A 21,828-nucleotide genomic window follows, 5' to 3' on the forward strand; every position below is an offset into this window, starting at 1 on the left:
AACCTATGAAACGGGTAAAGAATTCTTCGAAAAACAAATGTGTGGGGGTTGTGTCTTATTTGGGGGAGATAAACCTATATTTCTACATTATTATACATCAGGCCTACTTGCAGCTTTAAAAAACACCTGTATTTAAAAGGGAGGAAGGAGGAGAGGAGAGAAGAGGGGAACGGAGGGGAGGGGAGGAGAGGAATCCAGAAGATACTGGAAGCCTTGTGTACTGTCAGTGGGAATGCAGAATGGTACAGCCCCCTATGGGAACAGTACAGTGGTTACCAAAAAAATTTTTAAAACAGAATTACCATATGATCCAGCAATCCCACTTCTGATTTATAACAAAAAAATTGAAAGCAGGGTCCCAAAGGGATATTTGCACACCCATGTTCGCAGCAGCATTATTCACACCAGCCAAGAGGTGGAAGCAACCCAAGTGTCCATTCGTGGGTGGATGGACAAACAGAATGTGGTCTATCACACATTATTATTACTCAGCCTTACAAAGAAAGGAGGTTCTGACAGAGGCCACAACATGCACGAACCCGGAGCACACGATGTGATAAGCCAGTCACAAAAAGACAAATACTGTATGATTTCACTTCCATGAGGCACCTAGAATACAAATGCAGGGACAGAATGTGGAATGGGGATTGCGAGGGGCTGCAGGGGGTGGGGGAAAGGGGAGTGGTTGTTTAATGGGGACAGTTTTACTCTAAGAAGATGAAGGAGTTCTGCAGAGTGGTTGCACAATGTGAACGTACTCAGCACTACTGAACTACACACTTGAAAATGTTAAGATGGGGGCGCCCGGGTGCCTCAGTCGGTTAAGCGTCTGGGTTCGGCTCAGATCATGATCTCAGGGTCCTGGAATCGGGTCCCACATCAGGCTCCCTGCTCAGCAGGGAGACTGCTTCTCCCTCTCTCCCTCTGTGCTCTCTGTCTCCCCTCTCTCTCAAAATAAATGAATAAAATCTTTAAAAAAAAAGTTAAGATGGTCCTGTACACTTGAAACTAATATAACGCTGTACATTAACTACACTGGAATTAAAATTAAAAACTTAATGAAAATGAGAAAAAAGAAAAAAGAAGTCACAATGGTAAATTTTATACGTATTTTACCACAATCTTTTCAAAATCCTAAGTCTAATCCATAGCTCATTCCACATGCTCTTCTTCATCATCTGAAATCCTGTCACAATCAAATAATTCCCTAGACTTCCACTAACATCTGAGATAGCAGTTTTGTTTGTGTGTGTTTGTTTTTGGTGAAGACAGCCAGGGGTCTCGAATGCACAGCGCAATCCCCTAGACACAGCATTATTCCTGGCTCCGGAGCCTGTCTTGGAAGGAAGCACCTGGAAGGTCAGCCCAGGGGCTCTCGGACAGAAGGCAAAGCTTTCCCGGAAGGCAGAAGTGGCTAAGATGCAGAGTTTGAATCTCGTCCTTTCCCGCAGGCTGGCCCTCGGCCTCAATGAGGCACCGCTTCCCTGCCCAGTGCCCACCAGCCTGTGTCACCCCAAAAGATATCATCCCAGGGATCAGTACTCCAACTGCTCAGGCACAGAGGGAGCTGTCAAAACCCAGCCAAGTGTTAGTATGTGACAGACTGGGTGACGACATGGGTGACAGCCATCAGAGCCAGGGAGCAGAGGGGACGTCCTGAGCGCTGTGAGCGACAGCCCTCCTGGAATCCGTCGCAGACGGGCCCAGGCAGCCGGGCACCTCCGAAGCCCCGCGTACTGCTCTCAAGTCAAGTGTGGTCCTGCCAGCTTCTGCAACCCCAGCTTCCACACCCTTCATGGAGGCCACGCCTTCTAACGCATGCCCCACTATTAGCCTATTATCCACAGGAAGAAAAGACTAGCCCTGTCGCCAGCCTTCTCTTGCTCATTCCTCTACTTATAATTATTATCAGGTGACACGTCTGCATGCCTGTCTTCCAATAAAGTCTGAGGACACGAAGGAGGGGACACGGTGCTTGATAGAACAGAAACACTCAGTAACCGACGGTCAAGGACTCGGGTACACAGAATTTCACCCATAGGCATACACAAAGCAGGCCCTTGAAACACCGCATGCACTCCCCTTGCCAAATAGCTGTCTCCTTGCTGCTTGCTCCCCCAAAGGCTACCCACTAGCTGTGTCCAGCAGCACGATGCGCCTCACCATTTTCTGGGGCTTCCCACACAGGGGAGTAGCCGGGCATGGAAACCCCATCAGAGCTGGGCTCCAGAGTTCAGTGCATGCTAGACGTCTAAGTAGGGGTTCAGGGTAAATTTCCCAGATGTTACTGAAGCCAGATTCCCCACAAATGCTAAGATCCAATTATCTCCATAATGCTGGCTGATTTATGTGTAGGTGGGGTCAGGTCACAGCTGGAGAGGACATTCTCCCCCTTTCTTCACACACCTTGCACACCAGCCAGTAACAGAGAAAGAAGACAAAAATACCAGAAACTCCATGCTGACGTTCTCAGGGTCTTTTTCAAGGGAAAGACACCAAAGGAAACATCCCAAAGATTCGCCTCTCAGCCTCCGGGATCCACTTACACATACAAATGTCTGCATGTACAAATTGTTTCATAAGCTTTGGGGGAGGTCATGTTTAAGTTTTACTGGATGCCCAAGGGAATGGCAGGGACCTACAATCATGGGTGAGCTCTCATGCTGACTAAAACCCTTGTCCTGGAAACAAGAGCTTTAAAGGATTTAAACTGAGGCCGTCTGACGAGAAGGGTTTCCAGAACCGAGAGCGGGAGACTGGCATGGTCAAACAGTGGGGTTTTTCTCCCTACTGCACAAACACCATCAATGTGCCCATGGGGTTCTGGGGCTGAGTCCTTGCCTTCAAGGGGTCTGTTGTCTTATAAGGACAGCGAGAGTAAACCAAAAACCATACAAATAAAAAAATGACAAAGTCTAAGGGCCCTGAAGCAAAGTAGAAGGGGAAGATGCGAGAAGAGCAAAGGCAGGGAGGGGTCCTGGAAGGGACTCTGAAGCCTGGGGGAGTTGGGCAAGTAGAGCTTAGGACACAGGGACTACCTGGGGCACAGGTAGGTGGGAAGAAGCCAGAGGCCTCGAGAAGGCTGGTGTCACCGGCCTGCAGAGCACTGGCAGCTGAGCCCACGGTGAGCCCTGAAAACCATGACAGCAACAAGGATCATTTCACCCTTCAGTCTGTTTGGTTGTGACCTCCAGCCTTGGAGGTGGGAACAGAGAATGAGGAAGGGGGGGGGGGAAGAAAGGAGGCAAAGAACAGAGGAGAATGTTTCTCACTGTGAAACCTAAACGGAAGCAAACCATGGGAAGAAGTGATGCTCCCATCACCGTGAGGGGACATGCCCGAGAGCCTCCCAAGTGAGGAGCCCCCCCCACCCTGTCATTCCCAACAATGCTCCCCCAAACGCTCGGGTCATCTGGGCTAACCCATCTGTGCTGCTGGCAACGCTGCCTGACCTTGGCCATGCCAGCTGACCCCTCAATGACTCAGCTTCCTGGTAGTGAACTTGTAAAAGGTCCCCGGCAGGAAGGAGTCAGAGTTATAAACAGGGGGCCTTCCAGAAGCATCTGCTTGCTACATCGCTCCCCTTGATTCCAGGGTGGGGCCATTCAGCATTTCTGGAATTGCCTGAATGAATGGTTTGCAGTCTTTAAGCACTGTAGTTGGAGGTTTCAAGTAAATTAAACAGACTGTAATTTCTAGTAGTCTAGTAAGGACTAGCAGGCACTCTGGGATGCAGGGGCCCCCAAATGTTACATTGGCAGCTGGCTCCTCTCCCTGCACCTTATCCCCCTGGGTAGAAATTCCAGGGCAGGGGTCTTCCAGCGTCCTCCTCCAAACAGAAGTGCCTCTAAGTCTTACACATTCAAAGTCAGAAGAGGATGTCCAAAAGTTATAATGCCCCATGGAAATAAAGGTGGAAATTTTAGAACTGGAAACTTCCTAAAAGAGCATTTAGTTTGGGTTCAATCTTGCCATTTTACAGATGGAGAAACTGAGACTCGCACAAGTGAAGTGCTTTTCTCAGAGTCACTCAGTTGGTGGGCCTCTGGTCATCTTAAGCTAATCACAATTCACTCTAAAAGGCGACTGCTAAAAATAAAATAAAATAAAAAAATAAAAGGTGAATGCTAATGTTACGTGCACAGATGTACAGAAAGAATCTGCTTTTGCCTTGCTTTTCCTTGGTTTGTTCCCTTCCCTCTGTGCTCAAGTTCTGGGCTGACAAAGGTTCTCCCTGTCCCTTAAAAACGGGCTGCTCAGAGATCAGAAATCTGTTTCCAATTTAAAGCAGTTTCTGGTAAAAGTCCAGCTTTGTAGTGACTTTCAGTTCTTAGGGTATGAAAGAGAATTTCACAAACTTTCTTGTGCCTGGATTATCAGAAAATACAAAAGACCCTTGAAAGAGACACTCTAGGGAAGTTTAAAATGAGAATTCTTACCCAAGGTCAGGGAGAGCATCAGCCGCCGGCCTCAGAAGCCTGTGGAGGAACAGCGCTAAGTCCAGGGAGAACCGGTACCTGCTTCTACCTGAAACTGTCCCGATGGGCACCCCGCATCAGGATGACGCCAGTGCCAGCTACCTCTCTACCTCCTTCTGAAACTCCAAAGATTCTTTTGGAAGCACAGAAGGAACTAAGTGTCCTACCAACTTGTCAATATATTCCTTATTGTTATTGCATTGTTTTTGTGATGAAAAGTCACTTTTGAAGCGGTCATTCTTAAAGCTCTAGGTGCTAACTATAAATTTGCAGTCATCTGTGAAGAAAGTTCACTTAATGCTCCCTCCTTCCTGGACTGCATAAATACGTGTACATTAATTCAATTTATTGTCTGAGAAGCCAAGATTCAAGGGGGAAAAAACCCTGAAACACAATCACATTAAAAGCAAGCTCTCAAGTCTCACACACTATATAGGATTTTAACCATGTCACTCGTAGCTTCTTGTCCCGATAGGGTACTTCCTATGGCAGAACTTCAACCAGCTCAAATCTTGGCTTCCACCCGGACCATCTCTGCTGGGTAACAGCTCAGCATTGTCTAACGACACTGAAAAGGCCCACACACGTCCTCCTTCAAAACACTCAGCAAACAGATTTGGTAACAAAGGCCTCCTGTGCCAGGGGAATCCGCAGACACAGAAACAGAGGGCTGGCCTGGGGTCAGCCGATTCTTGCCCATGTCACCGGACCGGCCTTTTAGAGAAACAGGACTCGGTTTCCAAAAGCTGCGAGTTCCAGGAACTTCTATCTGAACCGTGGACTAATGCAGACACCAGGGGGAACATTCCTCAAGAGCCTGGCTTCAGGCTCTGATCAAAACTGCCTCAGGCGGATGGGACAAGCCCAGGGAACTGTACTCTCTGCATTTTCCAGGCGGCTCCACCAAAGCCAGACAGGCTGACAGGGAAGAGAGGACAGGGAAAGGCGCTCAGCTCCACGGTGGCCTTTAAAAAGCAAAAAGGAACGACATTCGTATGTGAGTGTCAGGAACAGGTCCAGGTACTGCAGATCAGTCTCCGACCTCTGGAAAGCACACTAGTCACCTTCACTGTTTGTCCAGTCTCCCCCTCGTAAGCCTACAAACTATGACCTGTGCCAGGAAAGGTCACTCAGGCAAACCCTAAACCTCCCCAAGTCACATGATGGTATTTAATTTTTAGCCACTTATCTGGCTGCTGCTGCTGCTGGCATTGACACTAATGCCACCCATTAATTATGAGCCAATTATGAGCAGAAATGCCTTTGATATGACAGCCTGCATCCCTCCTTGTTCCCACCTTCCTCTGGTCTTTAGCGCTGCAGAGAAAGGTCCCACTCAGGGAGGGAAACCCACCATGCTGTCACTTGGTAGCCAGATAGGGAACTAAAACCCCAGAACATGACGAAGAAAAAGAAGAAATTTCAGAAAAGAGGGAGAGAGAACTTCAGAACAGGGGGCAGGTCCCACGTGGAGGCCCCAGTGTGTGGTGACCTCAAACCACAAGAACCTTCTCTGTGGACTCTGCAGTTAGAAGGCTCAGAGCAGAGCCCCAAAAGCAGAGTGTCAGAAGGGTGTAGGTGTCCTGCTTATGGCCAGGCACCTCGGGGACAGGACGTAACGGCCTAGGTGACAGAGCGAGTGGCATGGCTTTGTTCTAACATCTGCATCCCCTGTGGTCTAGAGACAGATACTGAGAGAACTCCTGGAGGCCCCCTTTCCTGATCCCCCCCCCCACATGAGGTGCAGGTTCCCTGAGGACAGGCTCAACACCCACTACAGGAAGGATTCATCAATCTATCTGTCCTCCCTGCCACACGGGGACTTCTGTAGGGAGAGACCTCCCAGGTGTTGAGACTTCTGGCTCCCTGGTGCCCAGCACACATAGTCATTCTCCATATGTCCTCACTTCTTACTTAATTTAGCTGTTCAGTGAAGTCCAGCAGATGAAGTTGCATTGTTGCAAATGCCTTTCAACTCTCCCACCGTTCCATGAATCAGGCTAACACAAGCCCACATTTAGCAAATAAGCCATGGAGACAGTGACTAAGGAAAGAGACTGACTTGGTTCTTCGGTTGAAGACACGCCCTGGGTCCGCCCCTCCCACCGTCACACACATGTACATGTACACACACACCCCAACATCTCTCCTTTGGAAAGGCTCCCCTGCTCTGGTCTGACTTCTTAGCACTGCTCATCGGCTAACCACCCCGCTCCTTTAATCCAGGCTCGTGACAGTCCTGGGACATCCCTGGGACATCCCCTATTCCACGGCAAGTCAGAGGCAGTAGCCGGGGCGTTCCTGTCCTGAGCAGGCCTGGCTGGCAAGCTTCCTGCGGGCTGCCGTGTCCACCCACCACCTTCCGCACCTCCTGCCAGGCCCGAGGCAAGCAAGGCGCCAACAAAACCCTCAAAGCGGGCAGCAGGCGGAAACAAGGGCCGGAGGACCTCAAGACAAAGACGTCTGTGTCCTACCTCCTTCCCCGTTTACTTTTCTATGACAGCAGTTGTGAGAAAACAAGGAAAACTGAAACAGGAGGGACCATGGTGGGGAAACCCCCAGCCTCATATGCCCGGCACTCAAGGGGCAGGCTCACTTAAAAAGTAAAAGTGAGTTTATAAAATGCTGACCCCCAGAGATGAACGGGGCCCTAACTGCCCCGGGCACCCCGCTGTCCTCCCTGCCCGAGGCTCGTCATTCACAAGCCTTCATCTCACCAGCCACAGCTGATCAATTTTGAATGTGTTTCTGAGCATGCTCCGAGTATAACCCCGGCAAACGAGGCGGGAGCAGGGGGGCCACCCCGGTCTTTACTCAACAGATGGGAGACACCCTGTAAGGAGAGAGGTGAAGCTCCCGAGGCCATGCAGCGAATCCCACAGAGGCTGGAAATAGAGCCTGGATTTTCCATTCCAATGAGCTAACCTTACCCCTTTAACAGGATCCCCGTTTGATAATAAATACCATGACCTGGCGCCTGCGGAGGGAGAGCTTTATACTTTTTAAACGGTAGGAAGGTTTGGGACACCTGGGTGGCTCAGTCAGTTAAGTGTCTGCCTTCACCTCAGCTCATGATCCCAAGGTCCTGGGATCGAGCCCCACGTTGGGCTCAGCAGGGAGTCTGCTTCTCTCTCTCCCTCTGCCCTGTCCCTCTGCTCATGCTCTTTCTCTGCCTCTCTCTTTCTCTCAAATAAATAAAATCTTTAAAAAAAAAAATAGAAAGGTTTGCTTGCTGCAAGCCTGGCTCAATTTTCTTCTAGAGGCAGTAAGCAAAGGTGGAAGGGAGGCAAGATGGTCATTGCTACTCTTCCCTGTGTAAGTGAAGGAAACGGCTGCCCTAGCAGAACAAGGAACAATGATGTGGTACTCTTCCCAACAGGTCGTCTTGATCCTGGGATTTGGAAAAGGATTCTCAGGCCAGTCCAAATTCAAATCACTATATTGAGCCCCACGTTTCAACTCCCTGCTGACATGAGAAGGGGCCACAGCAGCTGCAAGTCGCTCCAGAGAGAGAACCCAGACAGAGCCAAAATTACCTACAGCAACAACCATCTGTCATCATCCCCTTGCCCTCTGTACTGGAGTACCTGACCAAAGAACTCCTGCTTATATGTTAGAGCCCCGCGTTCCACGCTGGACTTGGAGTCGCTGCTGGCGCCCCCTTAACTGCAGTTCCTCCATCCCAAGAATGCAGCTGGGGCCGCATCAACTCGTCTCAGAACCCAGCTCGGGGGCTCTGCTGCCATTAACATGTGAGTCTACTCCCCAGCACCTCACTGGCTTGCTCCCACCTGCTTCCTTCCTCACTGTCCCCCTTTGGCTCTGGAGTAACAGGAAATGCCCGACTTCCAGAGCATTGCACTCTTCTGAAGTTCGGTTTTCTCATCTGTGAAATGAGAAACAGCACATGCTTTTTCCCACCTTCAAAGGCGAGCTAAGAGAATCCAATGACAGAATGCAGGTAAAAACAATACAAAAACAGTGCAATATGCAAGTGCAAAAGCAACATACAAGCATAAACAGGTGTCCAAGTAATAACACTTTCAGGAATGATATGGGAGCTCAAGTTAACTGAATGCTTACCAGGTACCTGACGCTATGCTTAACACTCGAGGTGCGTCGTAATTAATTCTCATATCAACACTCTGAGGTGGGTACTGTGATTACCCCTGTTTTACAGATGACGAAAATTAGGCAGAGAGAGGTGTCAGCAGCTTGTCTAGGCACTGTCCCCAGGCAGTCTGGCCCCAGACCCTGTGCTGTGAACCCACACCCCTTTCCTCTTAATCATTAAGCATATTGCCTCCGATATGATCTGTCATTATCTGGGCTTGTCCGGCTTTACAAAAGCCGCCCACAAACGTGATCCCGCCTGAGCTTCTTAACAGCCCCGTCAAGTGGGTAAGCAGATGATGTTAGTCTAGAAGACTAGCATTAGTCTGTGAGACAAGGAGACACCAGCCTTGCCTAGAGAAGTAACTTGGCCAAGGTTTCAAAGCTGGTCCATGACACGATCAGGACTTAACTTCATAGGGCCGATGGGCCTCCACTCCAGCACACACAGCCCTCCCCAGCCCCTGCCCACAGGAGCATCTCAAATGGAGCCTTTATGGCCGTGCCAGGGAACCAAAGCTGTCACGACAATGAGCAACCAGGGCAGGGGCTTTTGCCAGCCAGACCTGAGGGTGCCGCCACTTTCTGGGTCTCTAGCTGGATGCGTCCGATGGATCCAGAAGCCCCAGAAGCAATCCTCTCAGAGACACGAAGCTGCAGCCCCCCGCTTGACCCAACAATGGCCAGACGTTTCTTAAAGCTGTTATGCAACTCTTGCTTCAGCCAAGCTGCTGCTGGGATTTCTATTTCAACATGTTTTGTTTTCTCTTTAGAGAGAAAGCATGAATGTGAAACCGTAACACCTCTTAGTGACCAGACAACGGCCCTTCCTGACTGTCTGGGGTTACTGGTAGGGTGGAGGATGTATTCAGAGGCACCTTCTGGGAGCCAAGTTCAGCTTCCAGAATGACTAACAACCTCAGGGGTGAGGATGAGGATTGGGGGGTGGGGGGCGGGTATAACAACTGAGGGCCACTGTCTCCTGCAGGGGAAGGAGCCAACTCAAGACTGCACAGTAAGAAAAGCCAGAATGATACTCCCCGGGGCAGACTCCGGACCTGCAAGATGGCAGCCTGAGCACTCCAGAGTCCAGACACCCCAGACTTTGTGCCCATTTGAAAGCAAATACCAAGTTGGGCCATTCTTCCCCTCAAAGGGCGCCAGTCCTGCCACCTTAGCTCAGGATCTAATTATAGGGAGCAATGCTCTGGGGCCAGGACTTATTTTTGCTGCCTGGTGTCTAGCACAGAGACTAGCAGGGAAGGCGCCAGTAAGCGTGGAATGAAGTGGGTGGCCAGATGAATTAACAGCCTCATTGGGATATAGCTGTGGCTTGTGAATTCTACTGCAAAAAAAGGACAAACAAAAGGGCTGAGAAAGTCTCTCTACTGGGCAACGTACACATGGATTCAAAACAACACACAAAAAAATTAAAACTAGCTTTTGTTTCATAGCGTGTGTCAAAGTACTTATTTTCCCCCACATCTCTTCTTCTTTTTTTTAGAGAGATTTATTTATTTATTTTAGAAAGAGTGAGAGAGGGCATGCGCACAAGGGGGTTGCGGTGGGGACAGAGGGAGAGAAACTCAAGCAGACTCCTGCTGAGCATGGAGCCTGACGGGTGGCCTGATACCACAACCCTGAGGTCACCACCCAAGCCAAAATCAAGAGTCAGACGCCCAACCAAATGAGCCACCCAGGCGCCGCCCCCCCCCCAATCTCTTTAAACAGCTGTGCCTACATTCATTTAACCACTATTCACAGAACACCTCTATCTGTCTTGGACAAGTCAGAGGGGAGAAGGTCTGGGTCTCCGCACACTGCTCAAGGTTCAGGCTTTACTCTGCAGGCAACGGGGACCGCTAGGGGCATATGAGGTGGAGAGACCACCTGATAGGAGATGCAGAAGATAGAGCTGGTCCTCAGCCCCCGGCATGGGCTCTGCTGCACGTGGAGAACAGGCTGGATTTTCTATTCCAATCAGCTAACCTTACCTTTTAACAGATTCCCAGTTGGATAAAACCATGACCTGGCCCCTGCAGAGAGCTTTATACTTTTTAAATTATGTTCACTGTTTAAATAGAGTTCATTGCAAACCTGGCTGCATTTTCTTTCTAGATGTAGTAACTAGGCCTGAAAGGTGGGCAGGGTGGGCACTGTGACTCTTCTCTATTTAAAAAGAGAAAGCTGCACCTGCCCGAAGCTGCAGGGCTTAGGGGTGAGTGCGAACAGGACCAGCTATGAATGATTTACAGTAATTCATTCAACAAATCCTTAACTGAGCACCTACTATGTGCCAGGTATGGTTTCTGACAATGGAAACATACCAGAGAACAAAAGAGCAAACTTCCCACTGGGAACTTACATTGAAATAAGGGGAAACAGACCATAAATAACATAAATAATAGTCTAAATACGAATAAAATAGACAAAGAATATAAGTAATAAATACAAGTAAATGGCACTGTGTGTCAGAAGGTAACACCAAGCTGTGGAGAAAAACAGCAAGGTCAGGCAACAGGGAAGTGGGGACCAGGGGAAGGAGGGTGTACTCAGTTGCAAGTCAGGTGGTTAGGGGTGCCATCAATGCAAAGGAGACAGTGAGTCCCCGAAACCAAGGTGGCAGATGTGGGAGGGAGAAGAACAAAGGCAAGAAGCTACTACAGATGCACCAATGGAAAGGTCTTGAAAACATATAGGGAGTGAGGGAGGGGAGAATGGGCAGAGCGGGGAGAAAGGCTGAAGAGGATCACCAAGTTTCTGAGGGAGGGGCACCTGGGTGGCTCAGTCGGTGAAGCATCTGTCTTCAGCTCAGGTCATGATCTCAGGGTGCTGGGATCAAATCCCACATCGGGCTCCCTGCTCTGCGGGGAGTCTGCTTCTCCCTCTCCGTCTGCCCCTCTCCTCTGCTTGTGCGTGCTCTCGCAAACAAATCAATAAAATCTTTTAAAAAAAGTTTCTGAGGGAGGGGGCCCAGGTTGGAGGGGACCCGGGGATGTCTACACTGGACATCCTGGACACCGAGGCAGCCACGTCTACGACATGTCTGTGAGGCAACAGACGCCCGGCTCCCAGAAAGACCAGACCAGAGACACCAGTCTGCCATCTGAGAGTTACCGGGACCCAGGCAGAAGCAGAGGGAAGAAGAGAGGGTGGCAGGCTGACTTCTAAGGAAGACCAGCAGAGGGGCCAGGAAAACAATGACCGAGTTTATTAGCAAGGAGATCACTAGCAGCCTCCATGAGGTTTCCAGCAGAGTAGTGGGCACAAAGCCAAAGGCCTGGCTGGTGAGGGGTGGGGGGCAGACAAGGTGAGAAAGCAGAGACCAGGTGTCAATGATCCTTTCCTAATACTTGTTATTTTAAAACCTTTGGGGCACATGGGGTCAAGGTGAGATGTCTGGCATTTGTTTTTTAAGATGGGACAAGTGTGGACTGTAGAAATGCTTTTAAGAAGGGATCACTGGTCAGGGAAAGGCTAAAGATACTGAAACCGAGTTACTCATGAGAGAGATGACCAAAATAACGACCACAACGACCATTTATAGCACCTTCGGGCAGCACACACTGCAGACACAGCTTTACGGGGGATGCCTCATTCAATTCTTTCAACAGCCCTATAAGGTAGGGCCTGGTGTTATCATCTCCACTCTGCAGACAAGGACGCTGAGCTGAGAGAGGTCACTCACACGCCCCGGTACAGAGGCAGGACAGAAATGTGTGGGTGGTTCCCAACACCGCCTTTCCCCAGGTCCACTGACTCATGTTTGACAAAGGAAGGACCCTCTTACCTTGTAACAGTGGGAAGGCGGGGAACAGCATGCTGGTTGGAAGGACAGTGACAGGACGGTGAGCTTGACTGGGGTCCTGGTTTCTCTATGAACTAGGGAGCAAGACGCCATGCAGGGGCTGAGAAAGAGGAGGATGGGAGTTTGAGAAGCAAGAGCATGGTCCAGAGCGGCTGCTGAGGAGGGGGGAAACAGACTGACCAGAACACACAAAAGGACAGGCTGAGGGTCCCAGAGGTAGGCGCACACAGGGCACCAGTGGAGGTAAACACGTGATTCTTCTCCAGAAGGACCTGACTGCCCAACAGGGTGATGGGTCATCCAGGACTGGGGTTTGGGCAGACCAGCGAGGCAGGGAAAGAGAGGTCCCCACAGGCTTCCGTCTGGACAAGGAAGACAGGGACAGGCTGAGGCCTAGCCCGGTGGGGCCAGGCTGACACATCTAGATTCAAGACCTCAGAGGCAGAAAAGTTCTGGGTTCGGACAAGGCCCCGTGGAGTTACAGGTCATCAACCTGAGGGGCATAAAGAACACAGGGATTTGGATGTTAGTCGGGTGGTGCCCAGGCAGGAGGGGACGTCCTCAGAGTTATTACGGGACTTACTCGTGGTGGAAGCAGTCTGTGCGCCAGATGCCAACGCCCAGAGAGAACGGGGGAAAGTAGCTGCAAAACTAAGCTGTTGACGGTGACAGAGATGAAGAGGAGCACTGAGCCCAGAGAGTACTCGGTACGCAGCAGGCTCAGCCATCAGTGCTTAGGGACTTAACCCTCACGGCCACTTTCCCCTTTTCACCAGCAGGAATCGGGGCCCAGAGAGAAGACAGGAGTGAGGGCGCACCTGCCCAAGGTCACACTAAGTGGAGCCAGGACTCAGTCCGGCGGTCTGGGTCTGGCTCAAGGGTCCCTGCTCCTCACCACTACGCCTCCTGCCCCTCAGCGTACGTCAGCCTGGAGGCGGAGATGAGCAAATGAGAGAGAGACAGAAGAGGAAGGGCTGGAGCCTCCAAGGAAGAGGGGAGGCTAAGACGCTGGTCAGTCACGGTGAGAGGGCAGGAGCCCCAGAGGTGCCCGGGCTTGAGCAGACAGGAATCTTACACGTGAGAGGCTTCCAGGAAGGAGTGGCCTCGGGAGAAGAGCTGGATTTCTATCGCGACAGGGAGGCAGAAGGAACATTCGGTGCAGATAGAAGGGAGCTTGTTCCAAGGAACTTCCGCGGCGTATGAGGAAAAACAAGGGAAGAAGAAAGCAATGGAAAGCTAGGTCAGGAGACAGAAACCAGAGAGAAAATTAGTATCTGCATTTTACAGACAAAGCAATTACAACTCAGAAAAGCTAAGCGGTTCTGCCCCAACCAGTAAGTCAGACTAGGGATCTGACTCTCCCCAACAGGCTCAGGGTTCACAATGCCCACCCCTGCAGAAGAGTTCCTGCAAACTGCATGATAGTAGAGACGCGTCTGCAGCCAGCACTGAGGGGGCCAGAATGTTCACCGAGGATTAAAAAAAGAAAAGGAAAATTCTCTGAGAAGGAAATGTTGGGTACTAGGAGAAATATGAAGAGAGCCAGAATGTTCTGGGGTTTAAGACAGACTGCCAAAGGCCTCATTCAACACAGAAGCTAGTTCATCCAGTGGATTGGGGAAGGCAGCCCTCCTGAAGTTGGAAGGGGGTCAAAAACACACGCCCATCAAAAAGGGAAAGTGAACTACAGTCGGTCATTGCTCCAAAGAGCAGATGGGACAAAAGCTCTCATGAATGAGATGCCCAAAGGTAGTTAAAACATGCCCAAAAGAAATCCAGACGATACGGGACACACACACTCCCCAGAGCAATGCCCTCTCCTGTGTGACATGCGCACACGCCTGCGCGCTTTAAAGATGCAGTCAGGCAAATCCCCCATTCAGGTCCAATCGCCTCTCCCTACTGAAGAGGTGAGGGCGCCTTCCCTGCCCACTAGAATTCTAGGGGCGCCCCCTCAAGCCCTGGCCCAGCCTGCCCCTCCCCCATTTCCGGGCAGAGGGGGCTGGGGAAGGTCTGCCCCCTCCTCCAGCGGCAGGCCTGCGAGGTGCAGATCTGGGCTGTCAGCATCTGCTGTCGGCATCTGCAGGGCCCGTCACACGGCAAAGAAAAAGACACGAGTTCAAGAGTATGCCTTTCTGGACTCCATGTCCCTTCCAATGCACCTTTTAGAAAAGCATCACCCACTTAAGGACAGAAGAAAAGGGAGGGGAGGAACCTGAGGAAGACAAGACAGGAGAAGAGAGACAGAAAAATCACTATAATTTTCTTGCAAGAACTCGGGCAATTTGGGATTTCACGCCCTTTTGAAGCTGAATGGCATCTACTGAACTGTACTTGGCTTTGGAAACACTACAGTGGGTGGGAGGGGACTCTGGCGGCTGCCTTCACCCTTCTTACCAGCCGGTCTGCATTTCTGGGACCCCACGGAGCAAACTCAGAAGTTGAGGAATGCTGAGCTGTCCTGGCACCTGCCTCCGAGCTCACTGCTGCTCAAAGTTCAGCAAGGCCAGCTGCAGAAACCCCTGAGGCCAACCAAGGTTTCCAACTGGCTCAGCACCCACCGGCTCCTGGAAAGAAGGCTGAGCCTCGGGAAGACTGAGCCTCACCCCCAGCACTGTCCGCTCCTCCCCAGGGACTGCACCCGGCTGGGAAGGAGGGCTTCTCCCAGCACAGTTAAAGACGGCATTTCCCTGAGAAGCAAAGGGAAGGGCCGAGAAAGGGTCAGCGGAAGTTCCCTCGCTTCAAATCTTTCCTGTTTCCTTTTGCCCCCCGCTTTCACCACCACGGGATTCAGCATGGCCTAGAGTGGTGTGCCTAATCTGGTTGGAATTTCCTCCTCCACCCACCTGGCATTCTCCCCACAGTCTTGAGCACTCCCGACCACAGTTTCTCGCAGCCACCCCACGTGCTGGCCTAGGCGACCACGCCACTTGCCACTCTGGAGCACCGGCTAGAGAATCATGGAACCCTGCTGCAAAGCCCCAGTTGGAAAGGAGCGAAGAATTACTACCAGTTGGCGAACACGCTGCGGAGCCCCCATGCTCCCTCCCTTGGTACCGGGCAGACCATACGGTTCCTGGGAACTGACAGGAGGTCCCGCTGGCCTGGACCTTTATGGATTAGAAAGCACTCACACTCCACCCCCAGGGACTAAGTGAGAGAAGGAGGCACAGGAAGGAGCAGAAAAGGTGCCGAAGGTCTTCCCAATAACCCTTTAATAATCACAGACTGCTGGAGCTTGAGAGACATTAGTGAGTGATCATCAGGTTCAGTATCCTTCATACTTTTTTGGCCATAACCCCCAGTCAGAAGGGGATTTTACACAGCCATTCAGGGGACACACACACACACCCCCAAACAATTTCACCAAGCAACACTTTTTATTACTGTATGCCACACACACTTGTATTTTGTACTCTCACCATTAGAGAGACTAATCTTTCTTAAAATGTTGATGCCATTAATGGGTTGAAAAACACAGGTAATTACAGTGACACTGAGGGGGCAGGATGGGACTTCATGGGAAAGCATATTTAACCTAATAATTTTAAGCATTAGTAAGGTTGGCTTTCTGCCCCTATGACCACAAAAGCAAGGAGCTCGTCTGGCTCAGTGGTCAACGTGACCAGCACTAACTTCCACGGCCCACACCATTTAGGACAGAAAAACTGGGAAAAGCACGATCACCTGATACTCTCACTTAACCTCACATATTCAAAGTTCAAAATGTGTGCCATATAAAATCAGAGACAGATTTTTTTGCAACATACAATTTACACTGACATGGCTTCAACTGTAAAAATTCTGTGGAATTTCAGGTATCATAAAAGAGGACAATGGGTGTTCCGTGTATGTAGAAAGGGAGACAGGTTAAGAACAGGGAGAAATACTGAACTGGCCCGTAGCCCCCATTTTACAGTCACAAAACTAAAGCACAGAACAATGCCTAAGGCACGAAGCAAGTTAGGGGCAGAGCTGGAAACCTAACCCAGGGCTCCTTACTCCATTACTCACAGTCTCCATCACCCAAAATATTTCAGAAGAACACAGTCGAGGTTTCCCCAAGTGAAGCATTTCCATGACTGAAGCATGGATGCGTCCCTGATATGTCATGACAGACAACCGTGCTGATCTTGGCCGACCGTGGCACTCAGCTGCAGCCTCCCTGGGATCATGCAACAGGGCTCACACCACTTAACTCTCTCTCTCTCTATGCCTTTTGTCTCGGCTGAAAAACGAAAGAATAATCCTTGCTATACCCTTCTGAGAAAGTTGTAGTGAAAAACCAAGTGCTTTAAAACCACACCTGCATGCTTAAAAACAGAAGAAGCCCTTACTAATTAGCTAACCGGGGCCTTCATTTTACAGTCAAGCCCCATAGGGTGAGTGAGTTGTCTGGGACAGCCAGACCAGCTCCATCTACCGCACACGCCCTGATACCTATCCACAGCTGAAAACTGCTATGTAAAGTAATACAAAGTACACAGTGACACCTGGTTTAAAACATAGGCTGTCTACGGGGCAGAAGGAGGGGCAGGGAAGAAACTAAACACAGAACACGCAATTTAAACATATAAGACGAATACCTCTTTAGGCTGACATAGGGAGTTGAAAAGGCATGACTAATTACATCTAATCCTAAAGATAAGCTATAGTGATGCTCTGAACCACACTCAGCAAAACCTCAGATGTGGCATAGTTCCCCAATGGAACATTCATCTCTGCCACCCTGTGGGTCTGGTGCCTACTCGAATAACATCTCCCTGCGCCTAACTTTCCCCATACTCTGTCCAAGGCACTGGACACAACCGCTTCAAATATGGGAAATTTTATTACATGTGATGCATTCTTTCCTATACAAATGCCACCTGGTATCTGTCCAGGGTCTTTCCTGGAGAAGCTGTGAAAACCTACGAGGCAAGATCTCCCCCATGCCCTCCATAACCCTGGCAGCAAAGACCATTCCCTTAATTCCCCCTGGGGATGCTGCATGGCCCTAAGAGGTGATGCCTCAGGCCCAGCAGCACCATCAAAGGCTTGGGCCTCACCTAACTGCAAATGCCCATGCTTACTCTCACTGGATTCGTGTCTGTCCACTGACTGCCAGCTCCCAGAGAGCTGCCCAGGGCAGGGAAAACCCTGACTTAGACATTCTGGTCTTCACACCTCGCATGTGGGGCCAACATCAGCAACAAGATACAGCTGCCAGTGGGGGAGCTCTGTGGGCCCTGCCCTTCAAGAGAGCTGCCACCCAGAGAGGTCCCCAAGCACTCTTGGGCTGGAACCAGAGGAAACAGGTGGAGTGTGAGCCTGAGCAGGTAAGGCAGTTCATGGCTCTTTGCCTCAGTTTCTTCATCTGTTAATCCCTGGGTTACTGGATGAATTCCATGAGTTATGCCTACAGAAGTCCAAAATGTCAATACCAGCATTACCTTCCTGCCATTCAGTATCCTGAACAGGCGGACAGGAGGCAGCTCTCAGTCTAACAGTAAAAATCTACCTGGCTAACGCTGCCTCCTTGCAGAAATGCACGTAAAACTACCTGGGGAAGTGACGGGCAAATCGAGTGCCTATTACACAACCCACAGTAAGAGCTGTATAGCCCATGCTCTCCTTGCTTGCCCTCCTCCCTGCAACAAAAAGAGAAGGCAAATGTCACTGCAGGGCTCACTATCTCTAGGCTTCTCGGCCGCCCGAACTTATGGGGAAAGAGGTGTAGAAATCCTGAGAACAAGGGATCACGTAGGGCGTCGCTGAACCGGTATTCCCAAGAGAGCTGCCAAGAACCGTAGAGCCCCTGCCACTCCTACGCCTCCCTAGAGCCCCGGGGAGCCGAAGCCACACACCCGGGCCGGAGGGCGCGCGGCGGAGCCAGGGCCACGTTTCTCGGCGCTAGCTAGCGTGGTTAGCGCTTCCCGGCCGCAAGCTCCCTCGGAAACTGCGCACGTGTGGGTAGCCGTGGCCACCCTGCACAGACCGGAGGACGCCTCTCGCCGCGGCTCGGATACTGGGCGCGCCAGCGGGAGCCGCGAAGAGCTGGAACCCCAGAGCCCTCGGATCGCGTGGGCAGACGTGGTAAGACTGTGCAAAGCTGCCCCGATCGCCTCCCTCGGGCCCCCCGCCGCTACCACCGAGACCGGAGCCGCTCGCCAATTCTTCTCCCCCGCCGCAGCGCCGCCAGCAGCCCGGGTTGGGAAGGCGGTGGGAGCGGCGGTGCGTGGCGCCGGCCGGAGCACCCTCGTGGGCTAGGGACGCCCCCGGGGCCCAGGCGCGCGGCGGAAGGAGCAGCGCGGCGCGCTCGCGGCGAGAGCCCGGGTGCCGCGCCCCACGCCCCACGCCCGCCGCAGCCGGGAAGAGAGGTGGTTTCGGGGCGCTCCCCCAGGCTGCCCTTGCGCGGGATGCAAACGTACGCGCGCGCGCTCTCCTCTCCGCTCGCTCCGTCCCTAAAGTATCCTCGAGCCTCACCTTCACTGAGTCTACCGGGTACATGACCGAGTGCTCCAGGATCCCGGCCATCGCTCCGGCTGTCATGTGGGTGGATAAGGAGGCGCTGGTCGGCAGGTTCTCATAGTCCTCCGACCCGGCGTCCTTGCAGCCGCCGCCGCCATCTCGGCTGTCCCCATCCATCCTGCGCCCCACAGCCTGGCTCCCTACGCCGCCGCAGCGCAGCTCCATCCGCCAGTTCCGCGGGGCGCGGGAGGCTGCAGGAGGTGGGCAGGGAGGGGGAGGGGGCGAAAAACTTCACTTCTTAAAGTGGGAACCACCTCCCCGGTTTTGCGGCGCCTGACGCCATGGCGGGCTGGGGTGGAGCAAAGGGGCCCGAGACACCAATCACTGGAAAAGAAGAGGCCGGCCGCGGCCCCACCATTGGTGTGCGGGACACTGGGGACCCGCCTTCCTGTGTGACGTCACTGTCCAGTGCAAATTTCCAAGCAACCGGACGGGGGCGAGAGGAGACGTTGGGGTGTCCCGGGAAGTTGTACTACCTCCCTCCAGGGTGCTGCTGCCGCTCTTGGGGCCGACTGGGCGGAGGAGTGGGTCTGGTGGTCACTGGAGAGGGTCGTCCGGGCCCGCAGTGGGGACATGCCTAGGGCTGGAGGGAGATCAGAAACAACGAATAATCCTTTCCCAGAGCCCGGGGTTTTGCAAACAGTGTTGTTCAGCAAGTGTTGGCATTCCTAAGGCCTGGAGTGGGACAGTTACTGCGAATGCCATTTATGGAGCAGTTGTGACGGCTGGATAGGGGGTGAGGGCGCACGTGGGGGTGGAGTGGAGTTCTAGAGTTGGAGACACCTTGCGAGATATCAATGGTGCATCACCTCCTTCTGTGCAACACGAGGACGTAGACCGTGCGGGAGACTGAGTCAAGGTCCCCTGCCAGGCTGCTTTGTTGGGGAGAACACTTGCTTAATTGACATATTTTTCCCCTCACTGGAAACAGAGAGCAAAATTTGTTCCTTTTCTTATTCTCACAAAGAGGCTTAAAGCCACCCTGCCCTGGACTGATGAAGACATGAGTAGTCATCAGAATTGAGCCTTTCTGAGGCACCTTCAGCACATTTTTCTCAGGACTGATATGCCTGGGAGGTCTTTAGAGACTGGTCTGTCAGTCAGGTGCATAGTGGCTCCTAGTAAACTCTTGCAGCATTGCATCTACCTGCCTTTTAAGACTGCCTCCCGTTTCTTAAAGTCATCCCAAGCTGACTTCTTAAAGTGCAACCCAGGCTGCTTTATTCCAACCTCAACAATATTGTCTTGCTGTATCTCAGGGAAAGAGGAGAAATCAGAAAGCAGGGGAATGACCTGTCTACGGAAGTCTCTGTGAAAGCATGGCATCTACACATCTAAATGGTCATGTTCTGGAGCTTAAGACTTGGCACTTCTGAGATACCAGACACCTTATCCAGAGAAGCCTTCTGGTCAGGAGAGCTGGGCCTTGAGATATGAAAGGGTGGGGAGACCCTGAAGATGCTGCACCCACTCTCCCCTCGCCCTGGTCCCCAGGTTCAGGTCGCAGCAACCCAGGCGCCTCTCAGGGATTTGCGAAACACTGACGTGAGCATTGTCGATCTAGGCTTCAAGGCCAAGGGCACCAAGTCCCCATTCTTGGTAGCTGCCAATAGTAGCTCCCAAGGTAAGTGCTAAGGTTGTCACAGGTAGAAGCAAGCTCTTTGTTCAGTGATTGGCAGAGAAAATTTTTCCTGCTTTTACAAAACATAGGTGATTTTTAAGAAACGTTAATCAAAAGCCACTGATACTCATTTAAAAATGGATACCTTTTAACCAGTACATATTATTAACCAGTTGTCCCACTTCTGGGACTGTGCCACGGAAGTCTAAATATGTGTAAGCTCCTCTTCAAAGCACTATGTATAGTACTAAATAATTGGAAACAACTGAAATGTTCTGCTACAAGAGAATGGCTGAGTAAATGATGACATGTATATTACTGAACTATTATGGGGCCATTAAAAATTGTGGTTATATTATGCAATAAGATGAGAAATGATTGTGATACGATGTTGGGTGAAGAAACAACACAAAACTCTATGACATTTACAAAGATGTAAATATTATGTGCACAGGAAGAGGCAAGTAGCCATTGTGATGGTGACATAGTATTAAAGGTATTTTTACTATATTTTTCAGACCTAAATAATACATATATTATTTCTATAACTTAATTCTTTTTTAGGATATAATATCCTAATGGATGAGAAGCCTTCTGAACTTTGCAATGGTGATATTGGTGGAGAGAAGTCACCCTCTGGATGAATAAGGGGACACTTGGCAAATGTGAACAGGCCCATAATTTTCAGAGACATCAGACTTTTAAAATATCATTAAATAAATGTTGAACTGGAGCCATTTAGAAAATCTTTGGAATATCTATTATAAGCATTCAATATTTTTTCTCATACTATAAGGTAGATATGGCGGGTTAGTGCTCAGGATCCATCTTAAACTCCTTCTTATACTGCAGCGGCTAGAAATTTGTAAACCACATTTATCAGATCCTTGCAGCTCATAGTCCAGATGTAAATTACATTCTGCCAGTTGGATGAACTGGAGAAATCTGGGAGGCAGTAAGGAGATGGAAGTCACCTTCCTGCTGCTTTGATGTTTCCTGCTGCCTAGCAAAGCCATAGACACTTGGGTAAGGAGCAGTTGGGGTGAGCAATGGCTTTCCTATTGCAACAGCACTGCAGTGTCTGGCCACCAGATTCATGGATGTCAAGAAGCAATGTGGCAGTAGGAATGGTAGCAGCCTCCTGATTCCCACACCATAGCTTCAGTAGGTGGCCTTCTTTTCCTTTCAGGACATGGAAGAGGATCCCTTGGGAAGCCAGTTCGGCAATGTGGATCTGAGAGTTATTCCTGGAGGCCCAGCCTAGGTTTCAGCTCTAACAATATTGTATATAGTAGCAA

At 50.9% G+C, this 21,828-nt stretch overlaps 1 protein-coding gene and 1 long non-coding RNA gene across 3 annotated transcripts in view; one reads left to right on the top strand and one right to left on the bottom strand.

Moving 5' to 3' along the window:
- Positions 1 to 19,074, bottom strand: part of SLC25A37 (solute carrier family 25 member 37) — a 36,503-nt gene extending 17,429 nt beyond the window's left edge. Inside the window, exon 1 of one of the 2 annotated variants that reach the window (XM_002914767.4) lies at positions 18,865 to 19,074. In XM_002914767.4, coding sequence (XP_002914813.1) covers positions 18,865 to 19,074 — 210 coding nt within the window. Of the gene's footprint in view, positions 1 to 9,157; positions 9,306 to 18,864 lie in introns of those variants that run through there. The other variant, XM_019794709.2, reaches the window with a different exon arrangement.
- LOC109488934 lies at positions 17,995 to 21,263 on the top strand. The gene is made up of 3 exons (XR_002141815.2): positions 17,995 to 18,474; positions 20,169 to 20,533; positions 21,095 to 21,263. It is a non-coding gene; the product is annotated as an uncharacterized LOC109488934 (long non-coding RNA).
- The last annotated feature ends 565 nt before the right edge of the window (positions 21,264 to 21,828 follow it).

The sequence above is a fragment of the Ailuropoda melanoleuca genome, chromosome 5 (genome assembly GCF_002007445.2).
Source record: "Ailuropoda melanoleuca isolate Jingjing chromosome 5, ASM200744v2, whole genome shotgun sequence".
Taxonomy (NCBI): Eukaryota; Metazoa; Chordata; class Mammalia; order Carnivora; family Ursidae; genus Ailuropoda; species Ailuropoda melanoleuca.